The sequence below is a fragment of the Drosophila guanche genome, unplaced genomic scaffold, assembly GCF_900245975.1.
Source record: "Drosophila guanche unplaced genomic scaffold, DGUA_6, whole genome shotgun sequence".
Taxonomy (NCBI): domain Eukaryota; kingdom Metazoa; phylum Arthropoda; class Insecta; order Diptera; family Drosophilidae; genus Drosophila; species Drosophila guanche.
The window spans coordinates 3,394,381-3,417,387 of NW_022995755.1; the positions used below are offsets into that span (position 1 = coordinate 3,394,381).

The following is a 23,007-nucleotide window of genomic DNA, read 5'->3' on the forward strand; positions in this document are numbered from 1 at the left end:
CCCTAATCATGTGTATTTCAAACACATATTATAGAGAGAATACCTCCAAATCCCTATCTAGTCTCTGCTTAACTTTTGTATTATTTGTAATTGTATATTTTTGGTCGAAAATATAGTGTGTATAGGGTATAACTTATGGTTTAAATATATTTTATGTATACATATACGCTCGAACCACTCCAACTGCAAGAGCATTCAACCTATATATGGATATCTTTTGTGTAGATTCATAATTATTCGCGATTTATATTGAAGTTTTCGCTTTATTTAATCGCCGATGGCTGCCACCTGAGCCGTCTTCTTTTTGATATATTCCGGATCACCAAGATTGATGGCACCCCCAAGCAGATCCCCAGTCTTCATGTTGAACTCGTACACTCGGGGAATGCAGTTGGGAATGTTTACTTTCTGGATGGCCTCTTTGGAGATACCTGGAAGTAAATGGAAATGAAGAGATGATCATAAATTAGGAAACTACAGGAAATACTCACACTCAATGTGCTTGACTAGGGCCCGTGTAACCGTTCCATGAACACAGATCAAGACTCTCGTGCCGTTGAGTACCTCTTGCTTGATCTCCTTCCACACGGGCTCCACGCGATCCACACACATGCCAAGGGACTCTGTCAGCGGAAACTGACCCGCCGGCACATCGTCGAAAATGGGATTGTTCCGGATCGTATAGTAATACCGATTTTCCACATCAATGGCCGGTGGCACATCATCGTAGCCGCGTCGCCAGGCCTGCACCTGATCCTCTCCATAAATATTCGCTATCTCGCGCTTCTTAAAGCCCGTCAGATTCCCATAGTGGCGCTCGCATAGACGCCAGTCGGCCTTCACCGGCACATAGGCGCGATTCATATTGCTCAGTATCAGATCGGCGGTCTTTTTGGAGCGATCCAACACCGAAGTGTACACCACATCGAAATCCAATTGCGACTGGCGGATCGCTGGGGTGGCCACCATGCAGGCCTCTCGTTCACCTGTTTATGCAACTCGATTAGTATTGCAGATCGGATTGTTCGTGTCTCGGTTACCGTTTTCAGTGAGTGGCGCATCGTGCCAGCCGCAGAATTTGTTCTCCAGATTAAACTCGCTCTCACCGTGCCGCAGCAACACCAGCCGATTCGTCTTCATCATGTACTGGGATCTGCAATGGAGATGGATTGTTAAATTAACTTATAAATGGGTCCGATATTGCACAGATCTTAAAAGTTGTATTTCGCCTGGCGCTTCTGGTATTTGGAAGATTTATCTCAAGCTGCTAGTACTATATCCATTCTAATGCTGCTTGATTATGGAGCTCAACAGATTAGCTGATGAGTGTGAGAATGGGGGGGGGGGAAATCCTAATCTACCTCATGATGACTGGAGATAACGGTAGCTAAGTCGCGCTGGATAACTTGAATGTGTGTGTGTTCACCTCAGCGCTGTCTATGCGATTGTTTCGTTTCGTTTCCGATGCCCGGTGCTGGGCTCGGCTGGACTCACGGGCTCAGAAACCCCGACGACGAGACGACCGAGAAGACAACAAGACGCGCATTCCACACATATTTTCGGTTAGTGTACGAACGATAGTATCTAAAAAAGATACAAACAAGAAGCGAGAGAAAAACGCGCGCTCCGAGAACATGACGAGACAAAACAAAATATAATTCGCATTATCTGATGTCCAGACAGCGGCAGATTCAACAGCGGCAACACACACACTCACACAGCATTGTGTACACCTTTTGCCCTCCCTTCCCTCTTCACTTTTCGGTTCGCTTCGTTCATCTTGCTTTTGTTTTGCTCGGCTCATTCTTCCCTCCAGTACGTGTTGCTGTTTTCCTGCATTCCACGTTCGCATTCGAGTAAATAGTTTTAGTCGTGTCCGCGCCTAATTCTTGGCCCATTAATGGTACTCCAACAACTGCCTTTCATGTGACCTTGAATCATTTGAGTCAATTCACTTTTTTTTTGGGTTCACTTCCACAGTCTGATACAAACGTAGAAGCCATTTTTCTAAGTTTCACTTTCCAATATAAATTCCAAGCTGAACACTTATTTGAAACAATTTAAACAAATACGTACGTGGAGACCACAAATAAAGCTTGTCTAACAACAATGAACGGAGTGACTATTTTTGTGTGATATAACAAGAAGAGAACAATTGAATCGAATCGAAATAGACTATAGAAATATAAATAGAACAAATCTGAACAAAAAAGAACAGTCTAGAGGCTATAGTAATCTCAACCGTGAACTTTATATTGTTCAAATTATAAATTAAAATCAAAAGCAGTGGCTGGAGTACCATTCATCTGTTCTATCACTTATCCCCCAATACTTACGCATGGAGCGCATATTTATTGTTGTGTTGTTGTGCTGTTGTTTGTTGTTGATTGATTGTTTTAAATTGTACTTTGTTTCTGCTGCTAAGAGTGCCTTAGATACGTTACAGTTTGTTTCGCAAGAACTTCAGAATTGCCATTGCTCCGCCGCTTTTTTCCAGCTTTCCCACTTCCTACAGTTTGAGTTCCCGATGCCGGTTCCTGCTGCTTCTTCTGCCGGCGCTTTGTACTAAGCAAAAATGCTTATTGGCAAACAATTTTATCACAGCGGCCGCTGCTGCTGTCGATGCGTTGACGCTTCGGAACACTCACACACTCGTTGTGTGCAGTTGGTCGACAGCTGATGCTCTCCGCTGCAATGTCTGCTGGCTGATGCACTGCTTTTGTTTGCACTGCTTTTCGCACAGCTGTGATTGGAAAATCAATAATAACTGCAATTTAACTTTGAAAATATGGAATGTGTAAGCGGTCGTTAATGTGTTGTAGTCAAGTAAAAGGAATGCCTTTGCCATGGGAAGATCAAAGCTATCTTCCAGTTGTACTAAATTTGGAACAACTTTTATTGAAATGTTTTACTAGACCTACGTTGTTTTGGAAAACGAACCCTAATATTGTGCTGCGTTTGTTGGCTCTTAAATTCGACATCGCTATTGGATCCTCAAAGAACATAAACTAGAAGCGTCAAATTTTTGGGAATTACATATTTATTATTTTCACACACATTCCAGAAATGTATTCACACTCAATATCTTTGGAAGCCCGTATTTACACTTATTGCATTGCCACTTCCTGAATGTTCACCGGATCCTAAGGACCGGAAGATTATAAGTATTTCGTTTAACTCTTGTATTTTAATTTAATTTGATTTTCATATAAATCTGGAATAAACCTACCAACTTTCAAAAATACGTTTACTCCGCACTCCGAACGACTGCTTTCTGCTCAAATTATGGCTATGAAAAGAGGCTCTTTTAGTCTGATCAGCTTTATATAACAAAAACCCTGGATTTCAATTAAGCCCGCCAGCGAAATAACTAAAATAAATGCAGCTGAAAGCTGCTGGCAATACGCTTATGTTCAGAAAGTTAAATCATTATTTAGAACTACATATACATATGTACATATTTACATATGTAAATATATTTGTATGCACCGTTAAATTGTATTAAATTGTACAGAACCTTTTGAAAATGTTGTGCAACAGCCAGACTTAATCTACTCTGCCCTTCTGCCTCCAAAGATTATTTAACAAAATTAAAGCAGAACTCACAAAGTCATAAAAATCGGAAATATTCCATGTGCATAGTAATGGTAGTTCGTTCTGTGTTCCTGGTATATCTTCAACCATTTTGCTATCTCTTTTACTAATTGAAAGTGTCCAAAATCCAGATATTACATATATTATTTATGAATCCCAAATATTTCCATTTTCCACAGTCTCCAGACTTACTTTTTGCTCTATTTATGGATTTTTAAATGGCATTTCTATACCCATTGATTTCTGCAGAATTTGATACTCCCATTTCCATCTTTCTATATTCATAATTATGGATTACATTTGCTGTGTTCCACACTACCCAGCTGTCTCATTATCTCAGTTGAACAAAATCTTTAGGTTACGGCACCAACTACCAGAGGTATATGGTATATGCACGTCGAGACGAGATAACCATCTCCTCGAGCGCTGCTACTGCTGCTCCGTCGAGCGTTTGACAATGTTGCTCTCAGGGGAAGCCCTTTTTGGTATAAAGGTTTTGGCCAACGCTGGCCATGGCTCAGTCTGCAGAGAAACGTGCGTGGATCTCTTTGGAGTGGCACGGATCGTGTCTTTCATCTTGTATTTTTCGGTGTGTGGCGATTGTGCGTGGGTGGAAAATGCATTTTCCTGCTTTTAATGACTTCTATCAGCGACTTTTGTTTCTGCTGCCGTTTGCCACAAGTGAGTATTGATGCATTGGAAATGGAATATGGAATAATCATTACGGATGTGTCTGCAAACCAACCAAGTGGAACCAAAGAATAGATATCTGCAAAAGATTTGCCGATTGTGCAATCGATCTCCTTGATATTGAGACGCCAGACATCGATCGATGCCGATCTACCAACCCCTTCCCCTTGATGGGCGCTGGAGCATAAGAGACATGACCATTTTTAGGCCTAGGCCTAGGCGATTGCGTAGCCCGCAGACAGTCTGGTTCAGTCTGGGAGAGGAATTTATGAGCCATCTCTACACACTCAACGCCCATATAACTGCCGGCGTCTCTGGCATCGTCTAATGGATAGCAAACAGTACAGTGGCTTGTAAATAATAACAATAATTAAATTTGCATGCACAATTGCTCCATGAAAGCCAATGAGCGCGTCAATCGCGGAGGCGGAGTAGATGTCGCAGTCTCAGTCGAACCCACCGTTGGGTTGTCATTGTTATAAGACCCACCGTAAAACAATGTAAAGAAACAACAAGGAATATCCACAGACTGCCCCCAAAATAAGGCAATTAAGCCACACTTAGAGGTAAATCAGAGACTGTTTGGTGAGGAAATGTTGAAGAGAGACTTCCTAATCGTTTGCCAAGTGACCAAGCCTATTGCCACAAGAAAGATTACCTAAATAATGGAAACAGTTGCAGATTACAGTGAAGATAAATGTAAAGATCAGATGATGATTATAATAACTATTACGGGGTCCATTTTCCTTTTAGATTTTGGCATTCAAGAGCGAAGCTTCGACTACAATGCCCCCATCGAATGGAAGGACGCGTTTCCCAATTGTGGCGGGGCAGAGCAGTCACCGATTGCCATCAGTAGGTACAAGGTAATACCCATTGGTCTGCCTCCCTTGCATTTCTATCGCTACGACGAGCCGTTCGATCAGCTCTTGAGCATACACAACAATGGGCATACAGGTAAGCAAATTGGTTATCCCAAAACACACTCTAAGATTGTTAATTTTAGTTCACTTTACCATTCCTACGACTATCTTCGGGGAGCGTCCCTATGTGACTGGCGGCTTGCTGCAGGACTTTTACGAGGCCAGGGACGTGCACTTCCACTGGGGCTCGCAGCAGAGCAAGGGCTCGGAGCATTTGCTAAATGGCCGGCGCTACGATCTGGAAATGCATATTGTGCATCACAACACCAAGTACATCAGCGACGAGGATGCGCGCAATAACAGCGACGGCCTGGCGGTGCTGGCAGTGCTCTTCAAGGTGGAGCGGGTAAGTACAGATCGAGCAGCTCCGTAAGAACACAAAAACCAATGCCAAAAACTTAATTTAACTGCAGACGGGACCCACCTTCTACCAGCCCGGACTCAATGAGATCTTTGCCTCGCTGCTGCACGTAGGAGACTTCAACAGCACTTATGCACCTCCGGTTCTGATGACACTTGGATCGCTGTTGAGCAATCTGGATGTGAGGAACTTTTACAGCTACAAGGGTTCGCTGACAACGCCGCCCTGCTCGCCCTCCGTGCTGTGGCACGTGTTTGCCGAGGTGCTGCCCATCTCCCACCAGGATCTGCCCAAATTCTGGCAGCTGCGGAACCGCCATGGCCGACCATTGCTCAACAATTTCCGGCCACTGCAGTCGCAGGAGTCGCGACAGATCTTCCATCGACGGCCCTGGTTATAGCTAACTAATTAAAGTTAATTTTATTTAAATTTAGACTTTATTTGGGCAGGGTTCGTTGGCATCATTCAGTTCGGTTCTGGTCTATTTATTGCGATTTCTGTAGCGAGCGACGAACGTGGCCAGCAACCCAATCTGTACGGCGCAGATGAGTTTGTTTAGTGCCGGGCAACGAGGGAGCAGCCCTAATGGCACCTGTAACTGTCGAGGATTGTGTACCGCCATGGACAGCTGCTTCACCTGGTTGCCAGTTCTCAGCGTGGTCTGGGTCTGAGTTTGTTTCAGGTTCAGCCAGATCGCTGGCATGGCCAGGGTATGGCACTCGCGATCTCGACCATCGAAGGGCGGGCGTGGTATGCGCACACGAGGATTGAGTGGAGGATTGAAGGGCGGCTTGACCACCACCGTGCGACGCAACTGTTGCCCCGTGGACCTGCGCCTCGCAAGGTCGTGCTCGAGACTGGTATCCATCGGTGGGTGGGACTGCAAGTCTGGCTCCTTGAGGAAGGGATTCTTGCCCTTGTAGCCCACTTTCTTTTCCTGATCTCTGCGCAGCATACTACGCAGCTTCTTGGTCATCTCGCCCGCCTTCAGCTGCTTTTGCTCCTTCGGTGATGCCTGGGCAGAAGGTTTCTCTATCGGTGGAGTGTGGTCTTCTTCAGGAAGTGGTTTATGCTCCTTCGTTGCGGTTCTTGGATCATTCACCAACTCATAAGCGCTCTCGCGTTGATTTTTCACTTCATTTGGTGGAGTCTCCACTTTCTTGGTGGTTTCTGGTTTGTATCTCTTCAAGAAATGCGACATCAACTTTTTCACTTCAAATGCTGGAGCCTCTGCCTTCTTTGTGCCCTGCTGGTCGCTTTGTGAGTGCGCCATTCTGTTTGCTGCTGGCGTATCAATGATTTCTTTCTGGCCACGCGCTGCTTTGAACCTTTCATCCGCTTGATGTGATGCTGGTGGCTGCTCAAGAGCGTCGCTTTGGATGGGCAAGTTCTTGCGGTGTGGCTGCTGTTCCTGGGGGGTCAGCGGCAGTGTCTGCGGCGATGGTGGTGGAATCGTACGCGGTGCAGCCTGAAACTGCGGCGAACCCTCTGCAATCTTCTGGCGTTTGGGCATGGGTGGAGGCGCCTTTGCCGGAGTTGGGTTTGGCCCCGGAACCGGGGTCTGCGGCTGTTGCGCATCACGTCTCTTCTGGGCAGTCACAGGATCGAGGGCCAGTGGCTTAGTCTCGCTGGATTCGTGGCTTTCGACGGAATTGCCAGAAGCCTCGAACCCTAGGTCTGCCTCTTCCGTATGTTTTTTGAATACTTCCTGCAGCTGCTTGTTGAGCTTTTTGAGCTTCTGCTGGTCACGATTCTCGTTCACGTAATACTCCGACAAGCGCTCATCCACTGGTTTGGCTTTGGTCTCCGGAGTTTCTTTGTTGTGCAGCCAATCCCATTCGTGACCCTTGCCATTCTTCTTGTCAAAGCTAAAATAGCGCAGGTTGGCCTCATCGGGGCTCTGGTGCGGTTTCTTCTGGCCACTTATTGCAGGCCGCTGAACATCGTTCTTTCTCTCTTCAGACAGTAACTCTCTTTTGTCCACATCTTTAGGCGCTTCCTCATCTACGGGGACCATCTCCTGTTTGCCTTCTCCCTCGTTCTCCTTCGGTATCCTGGTGGCTTCCGCCTGCTCTGCAAGCTCGTAATTCTCTTTCTGATGGTGCTCCAATTCACGTCTGATGAGCTCTTCAGCACTAAGATACAAATTCTCTTCGGTCTGTGAGTGTTTCGCTGTTCGTTCCTCCGCCTCCACTTGCTTCCACTTCTCAAAGTTTTCTTCCGTGAGGCTGTCTTGTTGCTGTTCCTTGGGTACCGACTTGTTTTCCTCCATGGTCTCTGATATTTCCTCATGCTCTTCCTGTTCCTGCTGTTTATCTTCTGCGTTAACCTGAAGATTCTTTAAAGGTTGAGGGGGCGACATGTACCTCCAGGTCTGCGTATAATCATTCCCACTCTCAGAGCCATCTATTCTGGATGGCCTGTCTTTCTTCGACTTTGACGTTAAAATTGACTCGAAGCGGTGCTTGTCCTCTAGACTGTCAAAAACAAATTGATGCTCGGAGCCAGTTGCTGAGGATTCTTTATGCTTGGGCACTTTCATGTTCACAGGATCCTCTTGCATTTGGTTTTTATCTTCAGGAGTACTGGAAATTGTTTCACTTTTTGGCTTTTCCTGCTGAGCGCTCGAAGTTTCAGCCTTTGTTGCCTTTTCGACATCAGTTTTGGGTCGCTCTCCAGCTGCCTCCGATGCATTTACATTTTTCTCAGACTCTGGTTTGTCATTTCCTTTACTCTTAGACGTTAAGGCCTCGATTTGTTGCCGTATTTGTTGAGTGTGCGAAAACGTTGGCTTCGTTAGTTTCTTAGGAAAACCTTCACTTTTCAGACTTTCGTCTTTGGCTTTGAAGGAAGCTGGCTCTGTATCAGTTTTACTTTGTTTTCCCGTCTTGGGCTTTATGTTCAGTGCCTGAAATTTATTGATGAACGGCCTAGGGTGATTCTCCACGGATTCCTTCGTCCCCGCAGCGTCCACTTTTGGCATATTAGAATCCTTGAATGGTGTTTCGGTGGTAGCTTTGTCGTCGCGCCCAATTATCATTGGTGGTGGCTGATCCCTTAGCCAGGTTTTGTCAACAGGCAACTTCTTCTCGGTTTTATCTGTCAATTTTTCAGCATCCGCATTCTCAGTACATCCGATGCCTTGGCAATCATCTGACCCCGATGTGGAGCCAACAATGCTTTCGTTTTCGCCTGAGCCCTGAGTACCGGAGGCATTTTTGGGTTCGTTGGAATCGTGGGACTCCAGCCAACCACTTATCTGTAGTTCCTTCGCCTCGTTTACTTGCCAGGGATCGATCGATGTCTGCTTTTTGGCTTTGCTTACATCATAAACCAGATGCCAGCTGCCATTCTCTTTCAATTCCCGAAAGCTTTTCTTTTTTTCTGCCTCAGCCAGGGCCTTGTCCAAGGCCGAAATAGGTTCGGGCGGAGTTTCCAATATTTTCTCGAGACTATCTTCCGTGGTGCTCTCATCCGTGAGGAATTGTGAAAAAGATAGGCTGCTGCTTGGGATAAGGAAAGATGAATATGCGTCCAGTCAACAAGTGTGGAGGTGCCTCGCCTACCTCAGGTCTGGGTGAGTCCGCAGGGTCTCCAGTATTGTCTCGGGTTCTACCTCGTTCTGGCAGATTCGGTGTATGGCCGTAAAGAGGGGAAATCTGTGGGTGTACATGATGGTTAGGTGTTCGATTAGGGGCCATTGCGGGCCACTTACTCATCCTGCATGTCCTCCTCCTCCAGAAAGGCGTTCAGCTCAGCGGCCACCAAGGGGCCGAGCAGTTTGCGGCCATTCAAGAGATTCGACTCAATCTCCTGAATGGTCTTTCCAGAAGTGATGAAACTTTTGGCAAAGGTGACATTCTTATCGACTAAAAAGAAGGAATGGATGGATTAGTGCTGGATCACGCTGTTTGGTTGTACCCACCATAGGTGGAGGCCACCGAGTTGGCCACGGCGCAGCTCTCAAAGAATGTGGACATTTTGGCAGTGGGATAGAAAGTCATTGTGAAACGCATCATCTCCTTGACACCCAGATGCAGGGCAGCCACTCGAGCATTTTCACCCAAATTCAGGCCATCAACGAAGCCCGCACCCAGCGCAATGATATCTTTCAGCGTGCCACACAGCTCCACGCCATCAACGTCGTCAATGGTAATCACCCGACAGTTGTCTGTTTGTAGCACCTCAGTCAGCAGTCGCGCATCATTCTCATCATTGCAACCAATTGTCAGCTCACAGAGCTTGCCCTGTGCCATTTCCATGGCGCTGTTGGCAGACATCAGCGAGTAGCACGGCATGTCCAACTGCTGGCTAATCAAATTCGAGTAGAGGTCGATTTCGCCATCGGAAACATGCGCCAGACCCTTGACCATGGACAGGGCGATGGCGTTCTTCTTCACCTTGCCGGCCAATATGTTGCAATACGATTTCACAAAGTGCTGTGGCGTGGCAAATATCATAATGTCGGCATTCTTGGCAGCCTCCAATAAATCATTTACGGCAATCTGCAAAGAAAACATTGATTAGGTTTTCCCTGCCCTGCAGCCACAGTAGCTCTCCTCGCTCACCAAATTCTCTGGCAGCCTAATGCCAGGCAGATACTTGATATTCTCGTGGCAATTGTTCATTACCTCTGACAGATATTTGCTGCGTACCAGCTCGTCATAGACATAGATGTGCGCACGGCTGTCGAAGCCCTCCAGCTGCTTAACATTGTTGCTCACAGTGGCTGCAATTGCCGCGCCCCTGAAATAAGAGTAGTTAAAGATTAGGTGGGTTATAGTTAAAGAATTATGGCCACCACTTACCAGCCCTCCGAGCCAATTATGCACACTTTCAGCTTTCCGACCATCTTCCCTTATGCTCAATAATTTCCGTATTTAAATTATATTTAAATACAATTCGAGACCAAAACGCGAACAAATGGTTGCCAACGGTAGCGAACGATTTTGAATTTATTATTGAATTTTGTAAGTCTTATTCTGAAGTGTGAAACATGGCTGAATGTTCAAGTACGTGTAACTCCCCACCTACTTTACGTGCACGGATGAGAGCTCTGGCTTGTGCCGCCTCGACTTTGGCTTCCTGCTCGGAAATGGCACGGATCTCGAACTCGGTGATTATCTGGGAAATGCGACTCTTGGCCTCGGCAGCCAGTTTTGGCGGCAGGCCCTTGACGCTAACGCAGGCACTTTCAAAGAACAAATCGTAGCTGTTGCGTTGCTCCACAGGAGCAGTAGGTTTACCAATTGAAGGTGGTATCGCTGCAGCAGCATAATCATTCTGTCCGCCATCTGGAGACACTTTCTGAAAGAAGGCCGCCAGTTCCTCACGGTTATGCGTTATGCTCTGTAAGAGTTCCTCGCGATTCTGTGGCCCTGGCTTCATGTACGGCAGCGCTTGGCGTTTCTTGGCCATGGCGAATCGTAAAATACGTGGCTGATGATTTCTTTGATTTGTTAATTCTGTCTGCAAGTAAACGAAGATTAGCTTTGTGGCTTTTTAAGAATTTTCTCTCAACAAACCTTTACATCGGCTTCTGCATCTTCTGAGTGTATGATTTCCTCGTTCTTTATTGTATTTATGTCGTATACATTTCCATGTATCTCGTGGTTATTCCACATTTGTTATGTATGGTTTCTTAGCGCCTTAAGCGGATATTTCCGCCAAGATTGCAATTTTGCTTGGAAGTCGCTCAAATCAGCAATTTGTTTACAAAAAGCCAGTGTGACTGACCTACACAAATATACCGAAATATACCTCTTCAATTTTAAAATATACCGTAGATGTACCGAGATATACCTTAACCACTAATAGGGAGAACAGACAGACAGACGTGGCTTAATCGACTAGGCTATTGATGCTGATCAAGAATATATATATATATATGTATATACTGTATAGTAATAGATCAAGAATATATATATATGTATATACTGTGATATAAATAGAATACATACATATATATATTACTACCACAATATATATATATTCAGATTTCAGTGCCATGCTGGGCATCAAATTTGAGTCAGTTGTCCAAATCTCGATTTGTCGATGGGAGTCGGAGGAAAATGTGCAAGTGTTAATGTGTGTGTACATGTGCAAGGCAGCCGCCTTGTAAGCAAACATGTCTCCATGTCCCGTTCCGTCAAAACTCCATGCTTGTTTACCCGTGAATATACTCTAATGGAAAATAATTGCAACGCAAAGTCAATTGCGGTAATTCATTATTTGTATACATATTCAGATGTTTAAATCCGTTACCCCTTTCATCCTAAATTATATAAAGCATATAAAGGTCACTCAAAATAAATGTATTTTGATATTGAGGGGCAAGCTTCTTCATAAAGTCTTGAGGGTTTTCATTTCGAATGGTATGTGAGATCAGAATAAAAAAAAAATGAGAAAAGAACCGAAGACGAGAACAGAAATTGGAAATTGTATGTATGTACATATATGTTTTTATATTTATCTGAAAAGATTTTTCTGTAAAAGATGGATATGGTAACAATGTTGATAATACGGCAGCAACGAAGTCGAGAAGCGACGGCGTTTCCATAATATATGCATACAATTTTGAATAAAGCAGTATAAAATCTGCATATAAAACAATTACAGCATACAATTACAATAACAACTTTTATTGGTATATTTATTTTTTCCAACCCCAAGGGTCCGGCCACCAATCCCCACCCCTCATTCTGCACATGTTGCGGCAGGTCAGGTTCATACGCCAAGCCCCGAAAACAAAATCAAATCATCAAAAATCATCCTTCGCACTTCAGAAAGTCAGCGCACCAACACATACATTACTTGCAGTGTCTGTGTGAATCAAGACAAAACCGGTTTGAAGCGCTAAACAATCATTGGCTATACGCACTTATACAAATGTACTGGGACTTCTGGCTGCGTGCTCTACACGCAGTTATACAAATGTAGCTGGGACTTCTAGCTGCGTGTTCTACACGGGCGCCTAGTCCTACACGGACTTCTAGCTGCGTGTTCTACACGCACTAATACATGTAGCTGCGACGTTGGCCATCAAATTAACAATGTACTATACTATTTGGTTAGTGCCTTAACCCACTATACTATTTGGTTAGTGGTTTAACACTGTGAGTTAGTATATGATCCTGTTCCTAATTTATTAGATTGTGAATATTTTGTACGGAATGTGCATATTTGTTGATACGAACTATGATATTTTATATCTTACATTTAATCGATGGATAATTGCACAAAATGCACATGCATTTTAAATGCGAAACCTACGCTTCGTTGCGCATGAAATGTACCAAGCCATGCTGCTCCAGAAACTCCTGCGCCTTCTCAGGCCAATTGGTGTTGTTCACAGAACGCGGACTCGGATGCGCCAAGCACAGCATGGACACCGTTTTGCAGTAGTCCGAGCGCTTCAATGCTTGATAGACATAATTGCCCACAGCCACCACAACCTGGGGCTTCACAATCAGCAACTGCTTCTCCAAGGCATCCAAGCATGCGTCACGGATCTTCTGCTTGTACGGACCCTTCAGCTCGGTCGGTGTTATGTTGCGGCCGGCAGCATCGAAGAAGGCCAGTGGACAAAAGTTATGGACAAAACATTGCTGTGAAAATATGTCTAGACCGCCGCCAGCCAACCGCAGAAACAGCTCCCACAAGCGCACCCCACTAATCTCCTCTTTAGTGCACTCTAAGCCCACAACCGGTCGCTTAGGATGGAGAACAGGCGGCCTCCCGACCTCTCCGGATAGCTCCATTAACTGGCTTACCGTACGCACATTGCCAAAGGGTATCTAAAATAGGATTTGGGTAAATTTCTCACGGAGCCAAGCACATCTGACCTGAACCTACTCCTGTTTGCACCATACCAGTGGGACCTGGGTTCATTCCTATGAACATGATGTGCTTCGGTGCATCCAGAAAACTGCGCAAATAAGCGCAGTGCAGGGATGACGCATACTCCACGGGATTGTATGTGCATTCAATTGTCGCAGGCGTATCAATGGTTGAGAGAACTTCATTCAAACTGCGCTCAATATCGTAAAACTTCTGCCACAGGGGTTTGGCAAACAGAGCAGATGTGGTGTCTGCGCCCATAAATGGTCTCTTCGGTTCCCCCTCTGACAGTCCCGCTGTCTGCTGGGCCAGCTTTCGCTTCAACATAACACTTTTTACGTTTTACAGTTTAAACGATGAGAGCGCGAGCTGACAACAAACCGAAATTATTGCCAGGGAGGAACAGATGATTTGTGCTTCAGGGCTGCCAACCTGATTTATTAAGTGATTTCTACATACAAAATTTAAAATTAAAAATACGCGAAGTTAATCCATGTGTTATTTATTTTTATGCGTAAACTCATCCAGCCTGTTCTCGTTATCCCTAATAAAGCTCTTCTTGAACGCTTTACAACTCTTCTCTATGCTGCTCTTGACCACAGTGCCCAGTATATCTAGAAATTGTGTGACCTGCGAAAGACGCCCAATGATCAAATGAGGAAAGGCTGCATGTGCGGCTGCTCCTGCGCACTTACCGTCAAATCCTTTTCCGCACATCCCAGCTTGACAAACTCGCATTGAGGTGCGTGCTTCAGATGCTCCTTCCAGGGATCGTCCTCGGACTCCCAGCCATCCAGGGTTTTGCTGCACACGAAGCATGTGGCCGTGTCATTCTCCCGCTTTGTGCCCGTCCAATAGAAGCCCGCCTCGGCCATCTGCATTGAAATGCGTTTAATTATTATCGCACTTAAAAACAAACCATTTTGTAAGCCGCTTGCCTTGGATATACTGCAGGATGACTGCTCGGGGAAGGGCCAGTCTTTAAAACTCTCCACACGATGTTGCTCCAACAAATTTAGCTGACGGAACATCTCCAGCTTGCCCGCATCCATTGCCCCCGTAGCATCAGTTACCGATGTAGCATCCATTTGCCCTCTTCTTTCACTTTTATGACACAAACAACACAAATACTTTTTTTACAAGCGACGCGCGTCGTTGTTGTTTTCAGTGACGGACTTATCGATAATGTACACCCTCAGAAATATACCGAATTATACTTTCTCATTTTCAAAATGTACCGCAAATATATCGATCGTTCATCGTTCATACCATTATTTTCATCGATTTTGGTATTATACTTACTATTACCAGCTAGTTGGGAGTCTCACAAGTGAATCTATAAATTTACCGGATTGATCAATAAATCTTTTACAAGATTATTTCCAGGATCCTCTTTAAAGAGCTAAGGTAATAATCGATATGTTTGGGCGATAAATTGAAATCGGCTGCGTTATATTTTGAAAATCGTTTCACTGTCAGATAACAGCACAGCCTACTGTTGTGTTAGGCCAGTATGTTAGAACAGCTGTTTCAGTTATTTTATGCTTGAAGTTGGCACACACACAAAAAGAAAAAACAACAATAATTAGTATAAATAATACAACACTAATCTAGTAAAAACAGTTATTAGATATTAACTTAAGACCACACTCAGTGCAATACGTGTCGTGCACTTTTCCAGTGCCAAAAGTGCTACCGCTCTACATTCTCGGAAGGTGCACACAATTGATTAGAAGAAAAAAAAAGAAAGTGCTAAAGCCCAGCCAGGCGAAAATCTACCGCAGTCACGGCCTTCGGTAGACGGGAACGCAACCTAGTTGACGCCAACGCCAACGAACACCGCCCCAGCCCGCCCGCTTCGCACGCGCCCGCTCAGTCCTGAACCAAAGTTAGTAGGTCAGTGTCGCGCCACGGCTGCAAAAGGCTCAAGGACAATCCAGGAAGCAAGTACGCGTACGCACAGAACGAGGGCAGCCACTAACATACCATCGGCGATGAGACGCGTCCATGGCTAACGAACGCAAGCAGTCCAGTCCCAAAGTGGAGCTGATCAAACTAAGCCACGACCTCATCGAAGAGTGCAAGCGCAGCCTAGAGTACTCCATTCTGTCCCGTCACCTTCGGCACGAGCTAGAAAAGTATGTATTGTGTATGTAGAAGTGCCCTGTAATCAATGTTTTGAATGTTGTTTGGCGTCGTTGAACCTGTCCGCCTTATCAACGACAAGCGAATCGTAGCCCCCAAACAATTTATGGCTGCACGTGCTGATCAGACTTCCCGTTCTCACGATTCCCATTTCGAATCTCATTCGCAGGCTTCCGCGCGACTCCCGACGCGAGGTGGTGAGGAGACAACGCAATGGATGCGCTCCTCTGTTCATTGCCAGCAGGCGAGGTGCTGTGGTCATTGCCGAATATCTGATAACCATCTGCGAGGCGGACATAGAGCAGCGTGGCCACTACGAGGTGCTCGAGGACAACAGCTTCCACTATGTGTCGCCCTTGTGGGCGGCCGTCGTCTCCAACAGACTGTCCATGGTCAAGTATCTGGTGCGCATCGGTTCCGACATAAACGCCCCATCCGATTCGGGCTCGACACCTGTTCGGAGCGCATGCTACATGACTCATACGGATATTGGTGAGGACTTGTTAATGGTTCATCTTCGCAGCTGCTTAGCTCCCACAATTCTATTCCATTTAGAGCTACCTTCCACTCATACATTTCCATATAATAACTGCCATCATATTAACTCACATAAAACCTTTGTAATTATTGCTTACAGTCAAGTTCCTGGTGGAGAATGGGGCCGATATCAAGAGGCCAAATGTGAATGGCGGCACCTGTCTCATCAATTCCGTGCAATCTGTCCAGCTCTGTTTGTACTTGGTGCGCAAGGGAGCCGACATTAATGCGAGGGACATACAGGACAAGACGGCGTTACACTATGCCATCCAAGAGCATCGATTGGATACCACCAAAATGTTGATCAAGCAGGGCGCTGATCCCTTTGCGACAAGTCGCTACGGGGACGATGCCTTGCGCACCGCCTGCCTCAAGGGAGCTCATCAGATATTCGACTATCTGAAGAAGGAATTGAATTATTCAGCACAGCGGCTGGCGGAGGCACACGAACTGATGGGCTCGACCTTTCTCGACGAGCACAACGAGTCGCGTGTGTGCATACTGCACTGGCGCATGGCACACCATATACGGGCCGCCTGCACGCCGTATATTGAGAAGAAGCCGGCCGTTCTGTTGCGCAGTGCGTACAACAATGCGGTGGAGTTTACCACACTAGAGGAGCTGGACAACATTGCCACCGACATGGATGCCATGCGCATTCAGAGTCTTTTGATCTGCGAGCGTATCCTGGGCCTGACCCACAAGGATATGCTCTTCCGATTGACTTTCAGGGGTGCCTCGTATGCGGACTCCTTGCAGTTCCAGCGCTGCGTTGATCTCTGGCGCTTTCTGCTCGAAGTGCGCGTCTCCAACTGGTCAATATTGCATTTCGAGACTTGCTTTGCCGCACAGGCGCTGGTCCGCCTTCTGCTCGACCTGCATGTGCAGAACGTCAGCCACATACGCACCGAAGCACGGCCACGTTTCGTCCAGGACGACAAGGTTCTGCCCAGGTTCGATGATGTTCTGGGTGTGTTCCGCACGCTCGCGGAGAGCGCTGTGCTTGTGAAGGCCTTGCTGAAGCAGCGACCAGTGTTTCGCAGGCAGCAGGAGAACTACGATCGCGTGATGCGCTGTCTGGCACATCTCATCTACTTGCTGATCAATACCGTCCCAACCCAGCCACAGAACAAGCTGATCTATCAGGCCATTCACGAAACGGTTGTCGTTGGCAATTTGAGGAGTGCCAGCACCGCGGACACCCTGCTCCACCTGTGCGCCTCGCGCTTGAATGTGATTAAAAGCGGCTACATAACCGACGATAACTTTGCCGATGTATGTATTCAACTCTTTAAGCAATCCACATTAATGCCACCCACTTCTCACCCTTTTAGAAGACTGTGTTTCCCAATGCGGAAGTTATCAAAGTGCTCATCGAGTGCGGCGTTGATGTAAACATTAAAAACGAAGCCAAATCTACACCCCTGCATGTGGCTTGTCAGCCGTACAACTTCAACAATGATGTGAGCCGTGAACTGCAGTTGTTAATTTTAAACTTTCTTACTATGTGAATTTCCCCCCACAGATTGTGAACCTGTTGCTCAAGTACGGGGCGGACATTGATCAGCCGAACCGTGCCGACAAGCGGCCCTACGACTTAATTGCCTCCAATCCCACCAGCACCATTCCACTGCTCAACTTTGTGACCCTGCAGTGCCTGGCGGCTACGACCATTAGCAAGCATAAGGTACCCTATCAGGGTCAGTTGCATCGACAGCTGGAACAGTTTGTGCGTAATCACGAACCATAATCAGAACCATAATCTTTGGCAAGCAATTGATTGTCAAGTTTTCAAGTCAAAATTGTTGTAGTTTCCCCCTCACCCCTCCACATAGTATATTCTTCGGAATGTCCAAATTTCACCAGTGTGTCCGTAAACTTTGTCTCACTCTATATTAAATATTTACAGATATTTACATAAACTTATTACATATATATCTACTGTTAAATCGGCTAAATGTAGACATAAGCAAAACTCTAAAGAAAACCACAAAAAGCAACCAAGAACTACACCAACCACATACAATGTAAAAAGCGAAAGAGCAGTGTTTAAACGATAAAAGTGATATATATATATATACATACATAAATACTATATAGAGATTGTATCTGAATCATTAATATTTTAGAGAACTTACAAGAACTGGTTGGATGGAAATGTTAAGCGATAAACAGATATGCATCAATACTTAACAGAATAATTCTCTGTGGCTGCTGTTTGATTAGATCCTAGAGAATGGGCATGCGAAAGTAACTCTAATAACGCCAATAAAGTTTATATATATATTATCTACATAGACATATGGCTGAGCTGAGACATATACACATACATATATATATATATATATATATATATATATATATACAACTAGAATAACTAATTGAACACTTGTTGAACCACTAAAATCGAAATCAATATATTAAATATTAAAATAATTCTAAGATGGCCAAACCACTCAACTCTTGGCCCGCTTTAGACCTCGTCTATGATATTTCCCTGATCTATTTGCTCGTCCCTTAACCCACTTACATATTTATGTATGTGTTTACACTATGATCCATGATTTTTAGATTTATTTATTATTGTATAGTTCGTGTGTGTTTGTTTGTATGTAAAAGTATTTTTATAACAATTTCTGTGAGATTTTCGTGTCGGGTCGGATCCGGGTCTCGATGTGGTTGAGTTTGGTTTGCACGGTAGTAAAAACGAATAATTATCTACTGAACTTTCGAGTAAAATGCAATTCTAATCAATAAATTGAATAGTTTACAGTTTACTGTCAATAAAATAAATGTGCGATTTTCTTTTTTGGATAAGGATTGGGCTTCAAAGGGAAAGTTAGACAACACAAGCATACTTCGTCCTACGTCCCAACGATTCACATTTATCTGTAGCTAATATTATTATCAGTTCTGGGCCGCTTATTGGAAGATTGCAATTTAATATCGACCTTAGTCATTAATGAGAAATATGTACATATAAAAATGATTTCATTGCCCCAAAACAAACAAATTAAAATTCAATAAAAACACTTTTCCATATTTCAATTATTGTCCCCATATTATTTTCTAAATATATGGAAATGCATCATTTACCAATGCTTCGGCCATTTCTTTCATATTTGTTTCAATTTCATAAATTGGATTAAACTTCTAAACGAATTTCTTTTTTTATTTCCGCTTAAAAATGAATGCAAAAAACAAGTTTGTTATCACATTGAAATAATTGATTTGATTTCGTCTAAAATAAAACACAGATTTGCATTTATTTACGTTTTAAATAGATAATATTATTATACACAAAATGGGTGAAGTGGCCTTCACTCCACAATCTCCAATCCACTCATTGTGGCAGATCAACTTAGAATAAATCCATAAATATGCACTTTAGTGGCCTAAACTACTTGAGAAAACAACAGTCAACATTTAGCCGGATGAGCCAGCAGCACAATTAAAGGCAGCAGCACACAGGCGACGGGCCACGACCACACGGTGAGCCTAGACTGGCCGCTGTGTCGCAGATTTGTGTAGCTGTCCACGATGTGGATCTTCCAGCCCATGTTGCCGTGCGTGAAGGAATTATAGTAGACCGTATCGGGCCAGGTAATGTTCGGAGTAATCTCCAGTAGTGCTGGGGCCTCGTCCACGCACTCGGTTATCAGGGTTCGATTGAACTTTTTAAATGTGGGAAAGTTGTCATCCAAGCGGCGATCGTAGTTGGGTGGATAGCTGGACAGGCAGAGGGGTCCCGCCGCCGTGGGCTTGGGCCGACCTCGACGGGTGAACTCTACACCGGCCAGCACACGGATTTCGCTTTGCTTGGCATCTGACAGCCGATCAAAGCCGCCCTGCGGATCGTCCGTTATCACCAATGGGTGATAGTGCTCCGGCGAGTGGGGATTGTTGCCGCCGCGCACCTTGAACGTGTACGTGAGGCCGCGCTTCAAATAGAGCTCGGGTATCATGTAGCCGTTGATGTACCAGGCCAGGCCGCTGGACACGTGACCGGTTAGCCCCTGATAGCCACGCAGACCGCCCGATGGACCAAGATAAGCATTGAAAGTACGCACAGTGCTGCAAGAAATGCGAATCATACAAGAGGACAATGAATTTCATGGCAAAGCATCCCACTTACGCATCTGTGATCCTTGTGCGCTCCCACAGCTGCACAGGCGTCTCCGTGCGCTTGGTGAAGGCAAAGCAATCGTTGACCGGCTCCGTGGTATTAAAATCAATCACAATGTCACTCTTCGGATAGTGTGTGTGAAAGGCCGGCTCGTTGTTCGAGTCCAACTGGCCAAAGGCCCACACGACATAGTTACTGCGATCCAAAAATATCTCCTTATCACCATCATCGGCTGCAGAGAGTATAAATTAGAAGTTAAATCGATGACAGCAGCAGAAGATCGCGTAGCCACTCACATGACTTGAGGATGCGCCTGAAACTGATGGTGTTGATGCCCTCCTTCCGGCTGTATGTGTTCAACTGGAAGCTGTCCAGACCGCCCACCACATCGTCCCGACACACGCCCTTGTTCTGGCCGAGCACCTGGACACAGGGTGCCAGCGAGGTGATGTTATAGTCCACGGTATAGCCCCGGATCTCATCGATGTAGGCCACTACAACATCGGCGCCAATCATTTTGCTGGAGACATCAGATCCAGAGATGCCAAAGGACATGTAATCGTTGGCAGCCACCTGGCCGGACAGCTGGAAGGTGATCTGCGGCCCAAACACCTCCCAGGACACCTGCAGATCCTTGTGCAGCTGCCGGCAATTGGGTAGCGAGAACTCAAAGGGCGTGACCTTCACCAGAGAGGGCGGCACATTCAGCCCGTCGTTGATGAGCACATGGCCAAAGTTCTCATTGTCGGCCACGTCGTAGATGCTGATCCAATCGATGTCGAAGATGGTTTTGTCGCCCGGCAACTCCAGTTCGATGGTCTCCTTGTTATACCTCCGTATGGGATCAAGACTGAAGCAAGGAATAAAATGAGATTAAGAATAAACAGAACCTTGTGTGGCACTTACTATCCACTCTCGTCGGGCATTTTGCTGCCTCTGCTCGATGGCTGTGCGCCCACTCCCGTCCAGAAGAAAGTCCGCTTGCCGAGGCCATCATAAGTGAAGTCCTTGATGCGTATGGTCTTGGAATCCAGGATCTCCATGCTGCTGCTGCTGACATTGTGGCTGCGCTTCGAGAAGGTTCCGCCCAGCTGCGGTCGTGGTGGCTCAAACTCCTCCGGTATGAAGACATCGCCAAAGTTGTTCTGGTTGTTCAGGTCATAGACGGCAAGCCATTTGATTTCCGTAATCTTCTTGCGATCGGGCAGACTAAGGGTAAAGTCCTTGTTGTGATAGCGATCTAAAATGTTGGTTCTAAGTTGCGAGAGAGTCAATTATAGCAGCAGGAAATATTGAGGGAGAGAACAACAATTTAACTTACTTGCCGTACTCGTCGGGCACTATAAAGCCCTGCGGCCCCGGCCGATTGCTGGCCCCCGACCAGAAGAACGTATCCGCTCCGTTGCCATCGTAATTAAAGCCCACTATGAGGAAGGTGTACTCGTTCACGGCATACACATCGCCGGACACCTGATGATGATACGAGTTCAGTTTTCCCAAGTATTTTCCACGGTACGGGCCATCTTCTTCGTCATCCTCGCTCTGGGCACCTGTGGATGAGATGAGAAGAAAATGTTAGCTAAGAGCCGGCCCTCAACGAAAGACTTTTGTCACAAACTCGTTTGTGGGTCTTTTGCCCCGTCTGACTAATGGGCCAGGCCGGGGGCGATTTGGCTTTTGAATTACTGCCACTAGGGCGGCGATACGGCGGCGCCCTCTCTCGGCCAGAGGCAGACCCAGCCAGACGGTAGACCAGTTTCTCTAGTTTTATACGAAAGTGAATTTGTTTTTGCCATGTCTCGAGCGTAACGCTTGTTGAAATTTCTCTTTCTTTTTGCATTTTTAACGTGATATTGCAATTAATCGTGCCGTTCCCCCCTACTTACGGGCACTGTGCGGACCAGCAGCAGCAAGGAAAAGCAGGAAAAGCGTCACAAAAGCCAGCTGTTGCTTCTGCAGTCGGCGTCCCTGTCCCTGTGTTCTGCTGGTGCAGCAGCGATCACAAAGAACGCCATCGTCGCTGGTGCTGCCGCCTTGGTTTCTCAATGTCATTTTGCTGCGGACTGGACCTCTCGGTCTCTCTCCCACTAGTACTCCCACTTCCTGCGCCACGTACTGCTGTCACTGTCTCGCGTTTATACCAATGTCTCTGTGCTTTCGCTCTTTCAGTCTCTACAGACTCCTAGCACACGCAGCAGCTGCAGCATTTTGCATGTTTTGCAGTTATCCAAGTATTGACCAAATGTTTAATCAATTTCTTTAAAGCCAAGTTATTTGGTTGAATTTGTTCCTGGGTTTATCTTAAGGTCGTTTCGACACTTGCATGCGTTTTCGCTGCTATGCTTTTGTTTTTCGTATTCGATAGGCCAAAACCGGTTTGAGTCGCAGATCCGGCGTCTTTTTGTTCACTTCTCTTCGCTTTTTTCATCTGTTGTTCAAATAAACCAAGCCGCGCCGTGTCTCTCAGTGGACTGAGCCGACTCCGTTGGGTCTGTCTTGGCGTGGCCGTTAATTTCGGATACGTTTTGTTTCTTCGTTTCTTTCGAAGTTCGAAGCTTTCATACGTTAAGAGAGCTTTACGCTCTCGCCGCTGCTCTCTCCCGATCGCTGTGTTGTGAACATGCGTGCCTTGCATTGGAATGGCCCACGCAGTTCATAACGGTACTGGCGGTATGTTGTATGGGAAAAAGCGAGGTGCACTCATAGTTTTCTGACTGGTTGTGAGACTTCCGATAGTAATGCAAGGGTATGCACAGCTTTGCCCACGTATCACTTCCCCGACTCATGCTTAG

The 23,007-nt window shown here is 45.8% G+C and overlaps 8 protein-coding genes across 13 annotated transcripts; 2 read left to right on the forward strand and 6 right to left on the reverse strand.

Annotated features, from left to right (window-relative positions):
• Positions 1-68: 68 nt before the first annotated feature.
• Positions 69-2,623, reverse strand: LOC117589920 (phosphoglycerate mutase 2). 5 transcript variants are annotated; one of them, XM_034282202.1, is made up of 4 exons: positions 2,337-2,614; positions 1,041-1,153; positions 494-986; positions 69-433 (listed from the first exon to the last, which is right to left on the reverse strand). In XM_034282202.1, the coding sequence occupies exons 2-4, from the start codon at positions 1,141-1,143 to the stop codon at positions 268-270; spliced, it is 762 nt and encodes a 253-aa protein (XP_034138093.1). In that variant the 5' UTR covers positions 1,144-1,153; positions 2,337-2,614; the 3' UTR covers positions 69-267. The 5 variants fall into 5 exon arrangements, with proteins under 5 accessions (XP_034138093.1, XP_034138090.1, XP_034138094.1 ...); XM_034282199.1 differs by lacking the exon at positions 2,337-2,614 and adding an exon at positions 1,734-1,752 and having other exon boundaries at positions 69-431; positions 492-986; XM_034282203.1 differs by lacking the exon at positions 2,337-2,614 and adding an exon at positions 1,427-1,445.
• An 822-nt stretch (positions 2,624-3,445) lies between these two features.
• LOC117589916 (protein Skeletor, isoforms B/C) lies at positions 3,446-22,690 on the reverse strand. Its single transcript, XM_034282194.1, has 7 exons — positions 22,102-22,690; positions 21,537-21,765; positions 21,122-21,469; positions 20,512-21,065; positions 20,225-20,447; positions 19,437-20,163; positions 3,446-3,461 (listed from the first exon to the last, which is right to left on the reverse strand). Exons 1-6 carry the CDS (start codon positions 22,265-22,267, stop codon positions 19,509-19,511), a joined length of 2,175 nt encoding a protein of 724 aa, XP_034138085.1. The 5' UTR covers positions 22,268-22,690; the 3' UTR covers positions 3,446-3,461; positions 19,437-19,508.
• LOC117589919 (carbonic anhydrase 15) lies at positions 4,101-5,997 on the forward strand. Its single transcript, XM_034282198.1, has 4 exons — positions 4,101-4,275; positions 5,038-5,241; positions 5,291-5,553; positions 5,621-5,997. The coding sequence occupies exons 1-4, from the start codon at positions 4,107-4,109 to the stop codon at positions 5,966-5,968; spliced, it is 984 nt and encodes a 327-aa protein (XP_034138089.1). The 5' UTR covers positions 4,101-4,106; the 3' UTR covers positions 5,969-5,997.
• On the reverse strand, positions 6,020-10,508 carry LOC117589915 (serine/arginine repetitive matrix protein 1). Of its 2 annotated transcripts, none has more exons than XM_034282192.1 (6): positions 10,377-10,508; positions 10,137-10,314; positions 9,494-10,073; positions 9,284-9,437; positions 9,135-9,227; positions 6,020-9,074 (listed from the first exon to the last, which is right to left on the reverse strand). In XM_034282192.1, exons 1-6 carry the CDS (start codon positions 10,418-10,420, stop codon positions 6,050-6,052), a joined length of 4,074 nt encoding a protein of 1,357 aa, XP_034138083.1. In that variant the 5' UTR covers positions 10,421-10,508; the 3' UTR covers positions 6,020-6,049. The 2 variants fall into 2 exon arrangements, with proteins under 2 accessions (XP_034138083.1, XP_034138084.1); XM_034282193.1 differs by having other exon boundaries at positions 6,020-9,071; positions 10,377-10,420.
• Positions 10,527-11,272, reverse strand: LOC117589922 (protein suppressor of variegation 3-7). Its single transcript, XM_034282205.1, has 2 exons — positions 11,094-11,272; positions 10,527-11,037 (listed from the first exon to the last, which is right to left on the reverse strand). Exons 1-2 carry the CDS (start codon positions 11,190-11,192, stop codon positions 10,546-10,548), a joined length of 591 nt encoding a protein of 196 aa, XP_034138096.1. The 5' UTR covers positions 11,193-11,272; the 3' UTR covers positions 10,527-10,545.
• Positions 12,287-13,763, reverse strand: LOC117589921 (single-strand selective monofunctional uracil-DNA glycosylase). The gene is made up of 2 exons (XM_034282204.1): positions 13,423-13,763; positions 12,287-13,364 (listed from the first exon to the last, which is right to left on the reverse strand). Exons 1-2 carry the CDS (start codon positions 13,732-13,734, stop codon positions 12,837-12,839), a joined length of 840 nt encoding a protein of 279 aa, XP_034138095.1. The 5' UTR covers positions 13,735-13,763; the 3' UTR covers positions 12,287-12,836.
• LOC117589924 (baculoviral IAP repeat-containing protein 5) lies at positions 13,822-14,582 on the reverse strand. Its single transcript, XM_034282206.1, has 3 exons — positions 14,346-14,582; positions 14,103-14,282; positions 13,822-14,037 (listed from the first exon to the last, which is right to left on the reverse strand). Exons 1-3 carry the CDS (start codon positions 14,493-14,495, stop codon positions 13,906-13,908), a joined length of 462 nt encoding a protein of 153 aa, XP_034138097.1. The 5' UTR covers positions 14,496-14,582; the 3' UTR covers positions 13,822-13,905.
• On the forward strand, positions 14,976-18,184 carry LOC117589917 (protein fem-1 homolog C). Its single transcript, XM_034282195.1, has 5 exons — positions 14,976-15,545; positions 15,722-16,044; positions 16,190-17,364; positions 17,424-17,552; positions 17,615-18,184. Exons 1-5 carry the CDS (start codon positions 15,415-15,417, stop codon positions 17,837-17,839), a joined length of 1,983 nt encoding a protein of 660 aa, XP_034138086.1. The 5' UTR covers positions 14,976-15,414; the 3' UTR covers positions 17,840-18,184.
• Positions 22,691-23,007: the final 317 nt, after the last annotated feature.